The sequence below is a fragment of the Pseudochaenichthys georgianus genome, chromosome 19 (assembly GCF_902827115.2).
Source record: "Pseudochaenichthys georgianus chromosome 19, fPseGeo1.2, whole genome shotgun sequence".
NCBI classification, from domain to species: Eukaryota; Metazoa; Chordata; class Actinopteri; order Perciformes; family Channichthyidae; genus Pseudochaenichthys; species Pseudochaenichthys georgianus.
The window spans coordinates 11423090-11440100 of record NC_047521.1 but is presented as its reverse complement, the minus strand read 5'-3'; the positions used below and the strand labels follow the sequence as shown (position 1 = coordinate 11440100).

General features: G+C 41.4%; 1 protein-coding gene across 11 annotated transcripts in view; it reads right to left on the bottom strand.

Moving 5' to 3' along the window:
• tanc2b (tetratricopeptide repeat, ankyrin repeat and coiled-coil containing 2b) overlaps positions 1 to 17011 on the bottom strand; it is a 185195-nt gene that overhangs the window by 14344 nt on the left and 153840 nt on the right. For 6 of the 11 annotated variants that reach the window (XM_071206759.1, XM_034107605.2, XM_034107607.2 and 3 more), the window contains 12 exons: positions 10467 to 10505; positions 9110 to 9391; positions 8639 to 8763; positions 6706 to 6937; positions 5900 to 6069; positions 4808 to 5101; positions 3768 to 3935; positions 2699 to 2859; positions 1659 to 1767; positions 1426 to 1548; positions 617 to 853; positions 333 to 527 (listed from right to left, as the gene is read on the bottom strand). In XM_071206759.1, the coding sequence (XP_071062860.1) occupies positions 333 to 527; positions 617 to 853; positions 1426 to 1548; positions 1659 to 1767; positions 2699 to 2859; positions 3768 to 3935; positions 4808 to 5101; positions 5900 to 6069; positions 6706 to 6937; positions 8639 to 8763; positions 9110 to 9391; positions 10467 to 10505 (2135 nt within the window). The remainder of the gene's footprint in view (positions 1 to 332; positions 528 to 616; positions 854 to 1425; positions 1549 to 1658; positions 1768 to 2698; positions 2860 to 3767; positions 3936 to 4807; positions 5102 to 5899; positions 6070 to 6705; positions 6938 to 8638; positions 8764 to 9109; positions 9392 to 10466; positions 10506 to 17011) is intronic. The other 5 variants (XM_034107606.2, XM_034107609.2, XM_034107611.2 and 2 more) reach the window with 3 other exon arrangements.

Genomic DNA, 17011 nt, shown 5'->3' with positions numbered 1-17011 from the left:
GTCCTGTGAACAGGACTCCGGTGGCTGTTCTGATATGGAAAACTGCAACATACTGCATAGTTAGCTAGAATGAGAAATGATACGTTTTGCCTGAATTTATAGCATTATTGAATATATTTCGATGACAACCTGGGAGTAATTGTGGTGCATAAAGCAACCGAATATCTTAAAAATAAGTTAATCTGGCTTTGAAATGTATCTTTTTTCCTCTGTAGCATCAAAACCGAGTAGCATCTAGAAATTAAAGACAGAATATTGTAGATATTTGTGTTGGAGTCAAAGACACTAAAGGAAACGGAAATAAAAACCATGACACTCCCTCCGTGCTGTACCTCTGTGTAACCCATGCTGGCTGCAGCGATGAGGGCTTGCTGGACGGCGTGGCTCTTGGTGAAGGTCGCCTGTTGTTGTGTTTGTGGCGGCCCCATGCTCCAGTCGCACTGGATGAGGTACTTCACCACCTCCATGTGGCCCCTCAGGGCTGCATGAACCAGAGCGCACTGCCCGTTCTTATCCAGGTGGTCCACCTGTTAACAAACACAGAGCTATTTAGGAAAACAGATTGCATGGAAGATTGGCTTAATCACACACTGAGAAAAGCAATCTCTCCACACACCTTGGCTCTCTTGCGGCAGAGCGCGGTCACGATGGCCATGTGTCCCCCAGCGGCGGCGTAGCCCAGAGGCATGAGGCCGCTTTCAGACGGAGCGTCGACCGAGGCGCCGTACTCCAGCAGCAGACCCACCATGTCCATGTAGCCCAGGTGAGAGTGGACACACAGCACGGGGGCGTTGTTCAGCACCTCCGTACGGTAGTTCACATTGCCCCCCCCCATCATCAGCAGCCGGCTCACCTGGATGGGAACAAAAAGGAAAAGATTACAGTAAATACAAATTAAACACAACAGGGATTCAAATATTGAAACTCTCACGATTAGTCAGTTAACAGAACAGAAAACTCCACCAATTCTGATTTTTTCACTATAGTGGCAGAATATTTGGTTTTTGCATTCACAAAATTCCAGCTTTACTCTATTGACATCAAATTAAATGCAATACAATGGGTTTGGACTGACAGCATCTTTTCTAAGTGTTCTTTAAAATCACTTCTCAAACCTTTCTTTTCATGTGATTTTATTTATATTTCATTACTTTCTGTTTGCTTTACTCTGTATGTGCTCTGTTACTGTTTTACTTTTCATTTCAGTCTCTTTCTGTATTAAATGTCTTCTATTTTATTTTTAATGTGAAAGGACTTTGTAACTCTGTATGAAAGGAGCTATGTATATAAAGTTTATTTTATCATTTCGTTGTTGCAGGAACAAGAACAGGAAGCAGATTTGAAGAAGCAGTCTTGATCTGCTACCCAGAACATGTTTAAATATTCTGTAAGTATGTATTTTTTCTGCCATGTCAGCGCCTGTACCTTGATGTTGGGAGTGTAGAGGTTTCTCAGAGAAGAGAGCGCAGCAGAGAGACCCTCCGTGCTGTAGGAGACCCACAGGCCCTGCAAGATGGATGAGGAAACGCCCACTTTCTTGCTGAGACCCTTGAAGAGAGAAAGTGTAAATATTCATTACTTTTGCAGCCAGACCACAGCTGTGCGGGGGCTTGTGTGTGAGTGTGTGTAGATGTGTGTGCAGACAAATAATGGTATACCTTGAAGATATGTGCTTTGAGGATGTGATGGCCCAGCTCAATAGTCTGCTGTCGGTTCAGCTTGTTCTCCTGCCGAGAGAACCAGAAGGCCAGTAGGGTGTGACCGCTCCTGCAGAGAGGACACACAGAACCTTCAGTGCTGACTCATCAGGTCATGACATCACCTGCACAGCTGGTGCAGTCCAATTTCATTATAAAACAGGAATACAATGTTCCTGCACCTCCTTTCTGAGACAAACAGTGGACCTGTGGCTAACACGGAGATTTGTATTCATGCACGAGTGATTGGACGACACAGTAATGGCCTTTAAAGTACATTCCAGCATGTTACACGAGAAACAGCAGCAAGTGGTTGTCAGGAAACTGATTATATTATATCATATTTCTGGTAAAAGACTGATGAATAGTTACAGGGTGGGGTATTCTGTAGCTTAAATCCTTTTATTACCAAATCAATTAGAGGTGCAGTGATGAGTTGATTTGCATAAAGTTAATTGATCATTATAATTGATTCATTCTTAAAGGACTTGTTCATGTAAAAAATATAAAAAAATGCTGTTTTCATCATTGCTCTGGATATAAGACTTTGATCGACATTTTGCCTTATATTCTGACATTTTATAAACCAAACATTTAATATAGAAAACAATCGTCACATTATAAGTTGCAGCCCTAAGATAAATATACTTTAAAATCAAACCATTCTCCATCTTGGAAACAGGAGAGATTTGTTGATTCTATCACATAGTGCACATTTTGCAGCAGTATATAAACATAATATCTATAACCAATGATTCAATCCATGGTTTGTATTCACATCCTATTAGAAAACCTGCAACATGTGGGGACTGCAAATGTTCACCCTGCAAAAACCTTGTTTCCTGACATGATGACAAATCAACAGAAATACTGTTTTCTGGGTCACTCCATTTGTTCCATCCCACCCTGATCCCATCCTGTTTTCAGGCGGTAACATTTAAGACCTCTTTCTATTCATTCAGTATGATCACTCGGAGCCCCGCCCTCCTGTCGGTCCTCACCTCGGATCGCAGAGGAACTTTGTCTTCTCTCCTTCTTCTCTCCAGATGAGCCACTCCCTGAAGGACGGGTGAACAAACATCCTGGTGCCGTCCCTCCTCTTCACCAGGAACACTGACAGGTTGTCTATACGCTGCATGAAGTCTTCCCAGTCCAGCGTGCCCTGCAGATACACACACATCGTTTCCATATGGTAAGAGTGCTCAGGCACTGATGTTTGTAAGAGTGGAACAAACATTGTAGACTGCTTTTGGAAGTTCCATTTCTTTAATAACAAATGTAATATTGGGTAGATATATTCAACAATTTCCCTTGAGTTAAGAAATGTTACTTTTGTTTTTCTTACCTTATATTTAGACGTTTATGAACACAGAATGAAAACAAAACAATAATGAGATATATAGATGTCGCTCAGTTCATAAAACTGAAGACCTCCATTGCCTAACTCACAAAATGTTTTAAATAAATAAAAAAGCTTCTCTTTTTCTTTAAAATGTTAAAGCCTCTGAATGGCTTAATAGTCAAATAAGTAAAAATCAACAAGTTATAATAATAAATAAGGATATATAATATAAGATATTTCATAATTCTAATCAAAGATAATTAGCCTCATCAGAATATATGGTTTTGCCAGAACAATGACAATTACAATTTTGAGTAGACTATTGCTAAATCTTGATTTTGAAGTCACCCTTTTTTCCAGCTAAACCGCGCCCACTTCAGAGAGAAACGTAAAGACACGTAATGCAACATATCCAAAACTCATATGCCTTCTGGATTTGGAAGGAAATAGTGAGTTTATGTCGGACCCCATCACTCATCGTGAAAGCTGCTCGGAAAAAAACGTTTTCAGGGCCTTAAAGATAAACTGGCTTTGTGAAATATATTCAATAACGTGCCAACATGTTCAATTACTCATTCATTTCAGCTCAGTAAAACCGAGGATAAGCTTCAGCAGACTATATTACTGGAACACAGAGGCTGTGTTATAATACATCACTGTCATTGAAGACCTTTCGATGTATACAAAGTTCTCCTCGTCTGAAGTCTTGTATATTTTAGGGTGGTTACCTGCAGCGAGCCAGCGTTGATGGCCTGATAAATCTGCTCATCGGTGAGCGGGTGCAGCGAGGCCACGGCCACATTGAGCAGAGGAAGTGCCCTCTCAAACGATGACTGTGTTGGGAAGCGCATGTTGCACTGCAGCAGGTACACCTCCGCCAGGTTGACTGGAACCACCTGAGGAGGAAGAGGAAGGGAAGGAAAGGGAATATGAAGCGGAATGATCCTCTTCCTGTGGAGCAGCTCTTCTGGAAATAAATAATGCATCATGTTTGTTCAGCGCGTCTTCAGCTATTCTACGTTGTCTTCCTCAGAGGGGGAGAGAGTAATATTATACTTTGTCATATTTTATGGAGTGTGGGAGCACTTCTGAATACATGAAATGAAATTAACCTGGGGCTGTGAGATAGAATATTTCATAAGGAAATGCTCGCTAAAACATAATTTAGTAAAAAGGTGCTGGGTTCCAACTGTGAGAAATACTTTAAAAAACAATTTCCGCACAAAGCATGCCAGCGTTGAGGTAAATAAAAAATGCCATGACATTATTAAATTATGAGCACCGAGATATTTAAAATAACCCCAACAACCCCCCTCCTTTCTTCCATGTTGCATTTGATTGTGTGTTATGCAGTGGGATACACTTTCAGTCCTTATAGTTGTTATAGCTTATATTCTCATTATCTGTTACTTTTTTACATACAGTAAAAGTATGCCAAATGATTCATCAGCAGTTCCTGTTTACAGTGTATCCATTCATTTGGAGACATATTCAATTGGATGACTTGGATGCTGGAGAAAACATAAAAACATCATGATTCTCAGGCAACTTCTGGAGTTTAAAGACACACCTGTAATTTTTAAATAGATGCATTGAGTTTTAATGGACAACGCTGAAAATAACAATGTGTATCATGTCTGTGTGTTCAGATTTGAGTGAGTTATGACTCACTAAATAATATGATTTCCAACTCCTTTTAACCCTCCCATCATCCATTAGTCAAGCTATTTATAGTCTATGGTGAAGACACTGACAACCTTCTCCTTACCTTATAGCTGGAGCTTTTGAGAACAAGGTAGCCCTTCTCGATGAGGTCAAAGGTGAGCTTGAGGTACAGGAAAGAGCCCTGGCTCAGGGCCTTGAGGTGGGCGCTGAGCTTGCCGAAGGTGGTGTTGTCCATCTTGCCGTTGAGCGAGATGTTGTTCTGGATCTCGGGGCTGCTGTGGATGCGGTGCAGGATGTAGCCCTGCAGGTCCTGGTCTATGGCGTCGTTCTCCTCCAGGCCATCCAGAGAGATGCGGTGGAACGGCAGCGCGTTGGTGATCTCCTGAACAGGCAGTAACTTAGTGATAAAGGTGCAGAAACATCTTGATAAATTCTCTGCACACTTAAAGGGGCCCTATACAGTATTATGCATTTGGTTTTCTCTTTCCTGTAGTGTGTTATATAGGCTTTTGGTTCAAAGGTTAAAACCCCTAAGTTCATTCCAGTCCTACACACTCCCCCCCCCTCCCCGAAACGCCTCGATTGGACACATTTGTTTACTTCCGCGACCTAGTGACATCAGTTTATAACACTCGCGCTTCTATTGGCTAGCTCTCCAACACATTGTATGTGATAGGATAAGGGGCGGGACTTATCCAAGCACCAATCAAAAAAGAGCCGGCCAGCTAACAGACTGGGCTCTGGTTTCAGACAGAGGGTGAAAAGAGGTGCTGCAGCACAGACAGCATGAGAAAAATAAAGGGCCTTTTTGAACATTAAAGCATGGAGACATGTCACAGTCGAGGCAGAAAATACAAATATGGAACCTGAACATTAGCATAAAATAACTAGTTAACAAACAGAAAGTATAAAATGCTAGGAAAAACAACTCTACATCTGTGTTCCTCATAAATGAAAGGTAAGGATTCAGATTTAAAAAAATATTATTTTTCACATCCTCTGCATAACAAAGGTAAAACAGAAGGGTCAGAGATAAAGACGGTAGAGTTGTCAGTGTCCTGTAGTTGATACACAAATAACTGGACATTTATTTCACGCCCCTTTGCTGAATATAAAAATGAAACCTTTTCAAGGAGCTTTAACATGAAACTGCAGATACAAACAGTGGGAAACATTTCTGAAAAATGTCCTTTACCTGTAGCGTGGTTCTGACTGTGACCACCAGTTTTAGCCAGGGAGGGAACTTGTTGATGGTTTTGGAGAGAAAGGACACGATGGTGTCTCCATAGTCCGGCTTGTGAAACTCTGCCTCATTCAGACCGTCTATGAGGATGATGAGGTCCTCTTCAGAGTTGATCTTCCTCTCTGAAAAAGAGCAGTCAGCATTAAAGAAAGATAGACAGACTGTAATGAAACACCCATCAGCCTGAAGGATATTCATATTTGACATGGAAACAAAACATCACACACACAATGTCCTTCATGTTTCCAGAGCTTTGAAGCTCATTTTGGTTAAATAAGTTAGCTTCAGAACTTTGATCTTTATTATATTGAGTACATTGTGCAAAAGAATTCAAGGATTCAAGTCAAATAATACATCGAATGCTGAGGTCTGAAGAGGCATTCATTACAATTTCCCCAAAGCAATATGTTGGATTACAAGTCAAGTTTATGCATTGAACCAGAGAAAAATAAATTAAGGTTTATTAGCAACTGAACAAAAAGACCAAATTATTTTTGGTTAACCAAATGAATAAGGATTAAATATGGGGCTTACTGAATATGAATTCATAAGTAAACCCAGAATATATATACAATGTGGTCATTGTATGCCTTCAAGCTGAGCAAGAAGGTACTTTCGTTCAAAAATCAGCTCATAGAATAAAGTAAACGGCATATATTGAACACTTAAGCTTGACAGACTTATCAACTATAGAAATCTTCATCAACCATAAACAATACAACCATTGACTAATCAACTAATGCAGCCCTGTGTCTCACCTTTGTAAAGTGTATCCAGGGGCTCTAGCACCCCCCTCCTGAAGGAGGCCAGGGGGTCCTGGACGCAGGAGCGCAGGCTGAGGATGCTCTGTAGGTGCGGCTCCCTCAGCATCTGCTCCCTGTAGGCCACGAGGTGCGGCGAGCGGCACAGCAGAGCCGCCACGTTGTGCACGAACTCAGGCACCAAGCAGGTGTAGGCGTTATCTGCCTGGCAGTAGTGGTACGCCACCACCTGGGGGCGACAGAGAGTTGGGACAAGATGCAGCCAAGGTCACTAAGAGAAATATAAAAGGTGAACTCTGGAAATCCAACCTCTGGGTATTGCACATCTGAGATCAGTGCCAGGGAGCATGGGAGTCAGATGACACCATTTGAAGAAATAACATTTCTTCCACAGCTCCGTCAGAGCAGAGACAGTTTTCTATTAAAGCTACAACTCATTTGGGATTGAGTCAACTTCGTGGTGGATGATTGCAGTATAATGAAACATAATACTTGTGGTTTCACTGTACGGTTTTAGATATTAATAATTCATCGCTTCCGGCTGCCAAGAGAGACTGATTCAGGAGGAGTTCGCTTGTGTGTTCTCATGTGTTACATGACTGTGGCAAAGTGTTAAACTGTCATATTTCACAGTCATGTACTTGAAACACGTCTATGATTAATGAATGGGCGGATGAATAACAAGTATTTGCACGGACATGCAGTGGCATTAGAAAATAGCTGAGGGCAGGTACGTTTTCTGTCAACACAACAATGGAAGCAGGAGTGACTGAGAGCTACTCGGGATTAAAGGGTCACACAAATATTCAGAGACGGGGGCAGCGAGGAGAGGGCGGTGAGACTAATCAAAATGGAATGCACATTTTTGGTCACAATAGGAGAAAGGGATTTTAACCAAAAGGGTGAAAAAGAGAGCGAGCTTAATTATTAATGCACAAGTTAACAAGATCTAATAGCCTGGCTGGGAAATGGCTTTCTGCAGGTATACATATTTCATAAGGCTCCCTGGCAAAGTTGTTTTTTCTTTTTAAAACACATCTGCATAATGCATCAGGCTGGGATCGGGGATGCAGATGGCTAAGCAGCAGGGGAGGGGGACAGAGGTGCGACAGCAGACAGGAAGAAGTGCGGGAAACGGAGAGGGTTTCACACATCATACAGGTTTACGAGGCAGGCAGGTGAAAACATGTTAAATACTCCAGAAATGTTGTTTTAAAGTCAAGATTCTACAGTAAAAAGAGCGCTGTGTGAGTCCATGATAGCTTGAAGGAGGCATAAAAGGTGTCAGTGCTTATATTTTGTATAAAAGCTACTCATTAGCTTTTCTGCCACATCTGCTGTCACTAATTGAAAGATTAAGACATTAAAAGGAGCCTTTTAAGATGCTGTTTTTAAATTACACACAGACTGAGGCCTAATATTTCACGCTGAACCATAACAATGGAAAAGTACTATTATAATACATATGCTCATTTTAGCGATGCGGAGATATTTCCTCTAAATAATCATGTATGCAGTTCTTTGATGAAGAGAAGATGAAAGAAAGAACTGACAAAACCGCGGTATGCAAATGAACCCCGGACGAAATGTTTGACAATTCCGTTTTTTCCTTTTTATACAGGTCTGAAAAGTAAAGGGGAACTGGAGGTGTGGGAAGATAGAAATGTTCGTAAGTGACTCGGGCTCACACGCGTAATAGTGATATAGGGCCATCAATTAGGAGCTGGAAATGTCATATTCAAATCATTACAAGCAGACTTATTTTCATTCAGAGCAAATGAATGAGTAATAAATCATCTGCATTTGTACAAGGAGCCAATGGGTGTAGAGGAAGTATGTATGTATAAAGACAAACATTGTTTTGGAAGTCTTCTTTAGTCTGTAAATAAGGCCAAGATGTAAAATTCATGGTCACAGGTGTATGTGTTACCTGTGACGCCAGCCTCCTCATGCCTTCTTCCTGACGTCGCCTCATCTCGGGGGTCCCGGGACAGCTGCCTCCTCCCAGGGTACCATGCGTGGGCTGAGGCTGGGTGAGAGGGAGCCCCTCTCCATCTGGACACAGCACAACACACTCAGTGACGACTCTAACACGTGGCACAGTCGGGCCATCTTTTCACACTGGAGTCTCAAAACAAATGCTGGAGTCGGATTATGCAGCATTTTAAAAATACTATCATTTAAAGATGGAGTTCAGGAAAGACCATTCATCAAATTGCCATCTTCACTGATCATTAAAAACACTAGAGAAGGGAATAAAGGCCAGGCAGAAAAGGGAAAGACATATATTTATATCAATAATCTCAGTATCAATAACATATGCTCTCACGCTATGGTTTTCCTTAAAACCCTTCCAAAAAACAAACTTGGAAATCGTATCTCCCAAAAAATGGAAGCTTACGTTTGGGTGAGTTCTGAGGGCTGTCGGAGGCTATCTGTCTCATGCGGGTGCCGTGGCAGCTGAGTGCCACCAGGCGAGAGATGATGGCGGTCTTGCCGAAGCCGATGTTGCCCACGACCGCCACGCCGCGGTTGGTGCTGGCGTTGGGGCTGTTGAGGTGCGCGTCGATCTCCTGGAACAGCCACTCCCGGCCTGTGAAGACCGAGTCCATGGTGATGCTGGGCACCTCGAACAGCAACGGTTTGAGGGCGATGTCTTGAGGCCGATACGGTGCAAAACGCACTGAAGGGTCAGGGAAACAGAGGATTACAGTTATACACCACATTTATGTACTTAATCTCCCCCGCTGCAGTATTGCATCTGGAGATTGAATTAGAAAAAGTCCTTATACCAAGTACAACATGCTAATAATACTCATAGGTGCATACATACTATATATGATTATCACAATATATAAACACATAAACAGCCACATATTAGCATAAACAAGTAACAAGTACCAGTATTGGGAGTATTTCTCAAATACAATAAATATCTGTTGGATGCTAATTGTTTGATTATTGAATTCATATTTTACTCATTAAAATAATGTGAGATACATGTGTTCATGAATAAATGTAATTATAGTTTAAAATCTAAAAGGAAACCAATAATATGTATGTAGTAAAACATTAAAGAACGACATCACTGAACATTTTTTATAACCTACAGGAAAGTGCTGATTCTTTGATTTCATAATATATACAAATTAGAAAATGATTCAAAGTTATATTAATGTGCTTTATGATTCTGTGGATAAATACGCTAGGTTGGTTAAATGAGAGGATGTTCGGGAGATAAAAAGCATTCAGTATAATATTTTATTATAAAAAAGTATAAAATAATATCTTAAGAATCCAGAATTGTTTTGCTTTTAGTGCAACAAGTCCAGGGAGCAACTACTTTAAGTGCCAATCTAGAACTTTGATTTTCCTTACTGGGGGAGTTATTAAACGGAAGTCCTCCCAACAGCACATATGGACCATTAAGGACTAATCGGGGTAAAATGAATCTGGTACTAACTTGTCAAGTAGTGTGAACAATTCATTGGACAATTTAGTGTGCTGTTCCTGGGTGTCACCTCATGAGGTCCAGTGTTATAAAACTGATTTAAGCTTGGAGACTAGACATATCGTCTCATGTTCTATCTGGTTTGTGATTCATATATGTGTTATAACTCAGCATCTGGCCATTACACCTGATTGGGGAATTTGTACGTGAATAATCAAAACACTTTCCTGGCAAGAGCTTGTGCCGCTTTGACTCGTAATGCAAGCTAATCGGCAACAGTGAGCAAATTAAAATTAAAGTAACTTACGTGACTGGGATTGCCAGGCATGGGTGTTATTAGCGGAAGCTGAGACGAACAGCAAGCCAAAGACAGAGACAGAAACACAGGAAGTGGAAGAGGTGATGAGGGAGGAGAGGGAGAAAGAGAGAGAGACAGTGAGCAATGGGAACAGGGCAGCAGTTTATCAAAGCACAAGGTTAGCTGTAGCTCAATGAAATCATCACATGATGTCAGGAACATGGGCAACCACCAGACCGGGGTCGATTACTAATTGAAATCCTTTGAATTACGTCGAGAGGTATAGTTGGTTGAAGGATCACACTTTTGAGAGAATCGAATTGGTTCCATTGCGCCGGACAAGATCAATCAATCCCTATACAAATAATTGAATCCAGGACTAGCAGTAATTCGACCTCGCGATGAGGGACTCCCACCTCAACTCAGCAGACCACTATTTGTGAATTATAGGCTGCTACGTCTTCACATAAAGAAATCAAACAGTACAAGAGACATTTTGGAAAATGAAATATAAAATGGATTTGCAACTTTTGCTTCCTTATGTTTCCTGCATTTGATCAGGGTGCTGCTGGTCGGATGTGCCAGTGCATCATTTTTTCTTTACACTAGCAAAAGCCTACTGAGAGTCCAAGCTGTAGGAATTATATATCAGACTTGTCAGATAAGATGTTTGGAGCTTGTCGATTTTTTTGTGTTTCAGCATATATTTATATAATAAAGGTTGCAGGTACAGTAATGCAAAATACATCATGGGGCAAGGGTGTATTTCCCCTGTAAATGAGTCCAATTTGCATTTTGTTTACACAACATAATGAGCTGAAATTGTATTGTAATCTTCTTCAAGACACGTTCCAAAGTGCTGTTGCAAGCATGACTTTTTTTTTTCTCCCAGGAATGCTAATTGTAACTGCAGAGTGAGAAAGAAATGTGCTGAGCATGCTGAAGATATTCTTACTTATGCAAACAGCAGAAAAATGTACACACAGATATACGGAGGAGTGGATGAAAAGCTATCCTCGCTTTATACTGAAAGGACAGCTAGCACTGCAAACACACACACACACACACACACACACACACACACACACACACACACACACACACACACACACACACACACACACACACACACACACACACACACACACACACACACACACACACACACACACACACACACACACACACACACAATGTATACAACACTTCAGGGGACATTACATTGACTTACATGCATTTCCTGGAGACTTATCCTAACCTTAACCATAACCAACACATGCCTAACCCTAACCCTTACCCTAAACCTAACCTAAACCTAACCAAGTCTTCACCCTAAAATTAATGAAATATATAAAAAGCATTTATTTTAATTGTGTAGCAGTCAGTTTATAATTTTGGCAGCACTGTTGAGCATTTTGAAAATGTATTGTCATGCCTCTGTTCAAGGCTTAGTCTTTCTATCTTTATAGCCACTGGTGTAAAGTAACTAAGTTCATAAACTCAACAAGTACTATATGTGGGTACAATTTTGAGATACTTCTACTTTATGTTCTGCTACTGTGTACTGCTACTGTGTACTTCTACTCCTCTACAGTTCAGAGGTACATGGTGTACTTCTACTCCACTACATGTATTTAATACCTTTAGTTACTTCACAGATGTGGATGAATGATGTGAAATATAACCAAGTGTTAAATCAGACTGTAGTTCCACCTGGAGTAAATCCACAAGCGACCCTGCAGTATACAAAGTCATTCAAGTCACTCTGGTACTTACTCAAGTACAAGATCTGAGTTCTTCTACTTTTACTCTAGTACAAGATCTGAGTAATTCTACTTTTACTGAAGTACAAGATCTGTGTACTTCTACTTTTATTAAGTACAAGATCTGAGTACTTCCACTTCTACTAAAGTACAAGATCTGAGTACTTCTACTTTTATTCGAGTACAAGATCTGAGTACTTCTACTTTTACTTATCTGAGTACTTCTACTTTTACTCAAGTACAACATCTGAGTACTTCTACTTTAACTCAAGTACAAGACCTGAGTACTTATACTTTTACTCAAGAACAACAAGGTAGACCCTCCAGAAAAACGCGATTCTGCGATCGCGGAATTTACCGCATAATCAGTAAAATGGCGCAGATTTTTTAAAAGGCCGCATATTTATCAAAAGGCCGCATAATCCCCACATTTTTCCACACAAAGTTAAAAAAAAAAAAAGTTAACTCGTCTTGACGTGAAGTGATGATGATGTTGACGCGACGTCATCAGCTCGCGCATCACAGAAGGTAAACAACACCGTAGAGTGAACGTGTGGAGCTCACACGAGAGAGAAAACACCAAGATGAAAAAATCTAATCTATCTCATTTACCGACGAACATCTCTGCTAAAGCAGTACCCCGATGTCTTGCACGAAAGTGTTTGATCGCATAATCAAGGATTTTAGCCCGCGTTTTTCTGGAGGGTCTAACTAGGGCTGAATGATTAATCGATTTTAAATCGAAATCGCGATTTTAAATGATGCGATTATCAAATCGCAAAGCCTGCGATTTTTTTTAACATTTCTTTTCTTTAACATTTTTTTTTCTTTTGTTCTTCTTGTGTGTCAGTCATCCACACCAATCAGAAGTGCTGTGCTCTACATGTACCAGCCATTGTTAACCAATCAGTTACTTCCCTTTCCAAATGGCTTCCAATGGATGGTTTGGTGAAACAAACCATCTGAGTCAGTTTAGTAATGCTCCATCACATGTTTTACATCTATTACAGGGTAAATCTTAAACTGAAGCTTGACTTTAAAGCAACCCAACGGAAGTTTCATGTAAGTTTAGTTCTTCCACTCGTAGCTCGGGCTGCGGGGGTGCTAGAGACGGGAGCATGTTGATGCGACCATCCTAGCCGGAGATATGGCCGCATTTTACAATAAACTTCCGTTGGGTCGCTTAAAAACAAATATCGCAAATCGAATCGCAATCGCAATATTTGTCAGAAAAATCGCAATTACATTTTTTCCCAAAATCGTGCAGCCCTAACACACACACACACACACACACACACACACACACACACACACACACACACACACACACACACACACACACACACACACACACACACACACACACACACACACACACACACACACACACACACACACACACACACACACACACACACACACACACACACACACACACACACACACACACACACACACACACACACACACACACACACACACACACACAGGTGATGGGCAGTGCAAAAACGACCCACTGCTGCCATTAAAAACACTATAGGCCTGCAGGAGTGAGAGGCTAACATTTTCTCTGTTTTAAGTGCTGCTAATCCAATTATCGTGGGGGTGAATGAATGCCCGTAAAGCTATTCCGTCCATGTGGATTTACTAAACGCACCCTCGTACTATCGGGCGCCATCCTCCAAATGGCAGAAACGATTAAACATTAACATGCTTAAGTCGTGCCGCCACCGCTGCTCCACTGTGTCAGGTATTCTAGGAAAACATGGCAGCCATGTTGTCAACGGGGGCTGAGGGAGTTGTTTTCCAGGATGGAGAAAGCTAAAACGTGTGTGCGAGGGATGGATGGCAGTGGCTCATAACCCTGCTCATAACACTTCCCCCCCCCCCCCTCCTCAGGCGAAGTTAAGCGAGGTATCACTCCACTACAGCAAACCCTCCACGGCCAGACGGAGCGAGAGTCTCAGACGTTTTAATTATTCACCAGGTGAGGATGACTCACGGTGGCTGAGCAGCGCTACGAAGGAGGGAGAAGAGGAGGAGAAGCAGAGGAGGAGAGGAAGAGATGGGAGGAAAAGATGGGAGGAAGAGAGGAAGCGATGGGAGGAGAGGTGTAAATGATCCGTCTGCTTGTTGTTCGGGGAGTGTGGTTCTATCGTGTCAGGTGACTCTTCTGATGGCGCGCGTGGGAGTTAGTGGATGTGTGAGTTTGCTGTCTGGTTTTTCAGACCTATAGTTAAAATTCCAGTCATTTCTCCTCTAGCAGCGGATGGCTAGAGGACAGGATCTTACATCATTTCTCAACAAAAAAAATCTTATGTAATTTGAACAAAAGGCTTAGAACAGCACCATAAATCTGGAAGCGCCTATACATGATGGATTTCTTCAGAATGTGCTCTAATCTTCCTTATGGATGCAAACTATCACATATTGTTTCCTTGCTGGCAGAATATTTACTGACTTACTTAGGCTTTTAAGACAAGCACAAAGGAAGTATGTCAATATGTTATATAAGAAGGACACCTCTTAATATAACCTCAAAACATTGATTTGAGATTGCTCAACATAAACATTTGTTATCAGCTTAAAGGCAAGAGGTTAATTCAGAGTTGTAGAACAGTAAGAATAAGTGAATCTCCAGAGGCTTGAATATCATCTGAAAAGCTTCAGTTGTGTTGCAAACATGTTCTTGCACTGTCATCACATCTGCACTAGTTATCAGCAATAGGGGCTACCTTTAATCTGTGTTTGCTATACATAAACTGTACTTACTCTGTATTTCTACGGATGTTCATTCAGACAATTATTAAAAATGTTTCCAAAGAATGTCACTCAAACCATTTGTTTTGGAGTATTTTCAGCTGCGGATTAACACATATGTGGTGCTTTAGTCAATATTTACAGCAGCAGGATGTTGTGCGAACGACTAGGAATAAACCAAATTCCCACGGCGATATCATATATAACCAAGCTTTGCATAGACACAGACACTTTTAGTTAGTGCCATAAATTCACTTTTGGCATTTTCACTGGATTTTTTGACAATAAGAAAAATATCTCCAACTTTACCCTTTAAATATCTAATCAATTACAGCGCTGCCGAGAATTTCCAACACTTATTATTTAAGTTGCTTCGGCTGTCAGTGATTATTTATGAGAGTAATAAAACCCACTGCAGTTGAAAATATTTGTATCATCCGAAATCTGCAACCATCAGCTCACACGAGGCCTGTTTTGTGTATGAAAGCAGTGAAAGAGAGACGAAGAGCGGGAGAAGGTGAAGATAAACGAGGGAGAGAGTGTGTGTGCAGCGAACAATTATGTGAGAGTTTGCGGTGAATAGATAAGGTGGGTGGTAAATCTTAGAGGTAGGCAGGCAGGAGCACAAGAAGGTCCGTAACAGTCTGACTCACTCTGCTCAAAACAGCAGCACAGCTCGGGCCCCCGATGGCCGGCATCAAAAGAAGCTTCGACAAAAACAAACTGGTAGGAAGATACATATGTCAGCTGGTTAGCACCTGACTTACACAAAACCAGCAGTCTACTTCTCCTCTAGTTCATCTGAAACTCTGCATCCAGCATCTCAATCAAAACAACCAGCAGGTCTCTTTCTGTGATGCACAGGTTTAAATAACTGCTTCCTGTGGCTTTATGCGCTCAATAATATAATAAATACAGGCAGTAAAAGCTACTGCGTCTGTACCGAACACTTTGAAGATTAATTCATAACATTGGTATTTGAAATCTAACATTCAAATTCAGCGCTTGCATGTCTACATACGAGGAGAGGAGAGTGGCTGGTCCAAGGTAGCTTGAGCCAGCCCTAACTTAAGCCTACTCTCAAATGTGGAAAGAATGCTTGCTTCCCACCTACATGAACAGAATAACATATTTAGAGAGTGGGCAACACGCAGGTGTGGATGACAAAATCTCAACTTTTTTTTTAAATCTGAGAAAATATTCTATTCTATTCAATTGATATTGGCTGCCGTTTAGCCTCCCATAACACAGACATTTTCCAATGTATGTAGGTTTTACATTGTAAATCATATTAGATTTGTTAAGAGATCCGTAATCTATTATGGAAAATGTCCTCTTTCATGTATTTTTTTTCACATCCATTTTCACATGTATCGCTAGATTGTTAAGACATTTCAAAAGTTAGGAAGAAAGTAAACTAATCCATCATTTAGGGATTCCCTATCTATTACGTCTATAACCTCACATTTCAGGAATAAAGGTATTTGGAATGTGTCCTCGTATGATCTGCCGGGAAAACCCCTGTTCTTGGTGTCTCTTGCCATGTCTCCCTCTGTCTTGTTCTCGTGTCTCCTGGTGAATCTGCCGGAGCAGTGCACTCAGGGAGGCTCTGACACTGATCCGACGAGGCATGCTAGGACGCAGTCGGTTAGCTTGTAAACACACTTGGCTGCCCTCAGAGGAGGAAGGTTGGGGAACAACCACTGATACAGCGACGCCTTAAGAGAAAACTACCCCGTCTTCCCTTTCTCTGTCAGCTCCATCTTTCTCCCTACCTTCTCTCTTTTCTTCCCATCTGTAGACAGGAATCACATCCAGGCTCAGCAGAGCGCACTCTCAGCTAAGTGGAGTCTTAACAGGTGTTTAAAACACACGGGGGGGCATATTTGTGTTCGCTTGAAGGGCAGAGGGTTGCCATTACGCTGTTCATTACTGGCTAAGTGACTGAAGAAGAAGAGGGGCGAGGGGACAAATAATGTTGTGACATAAGGCCATTCGGTCCTTTGGTTAGGAGGATGTGGAGATTTGCTG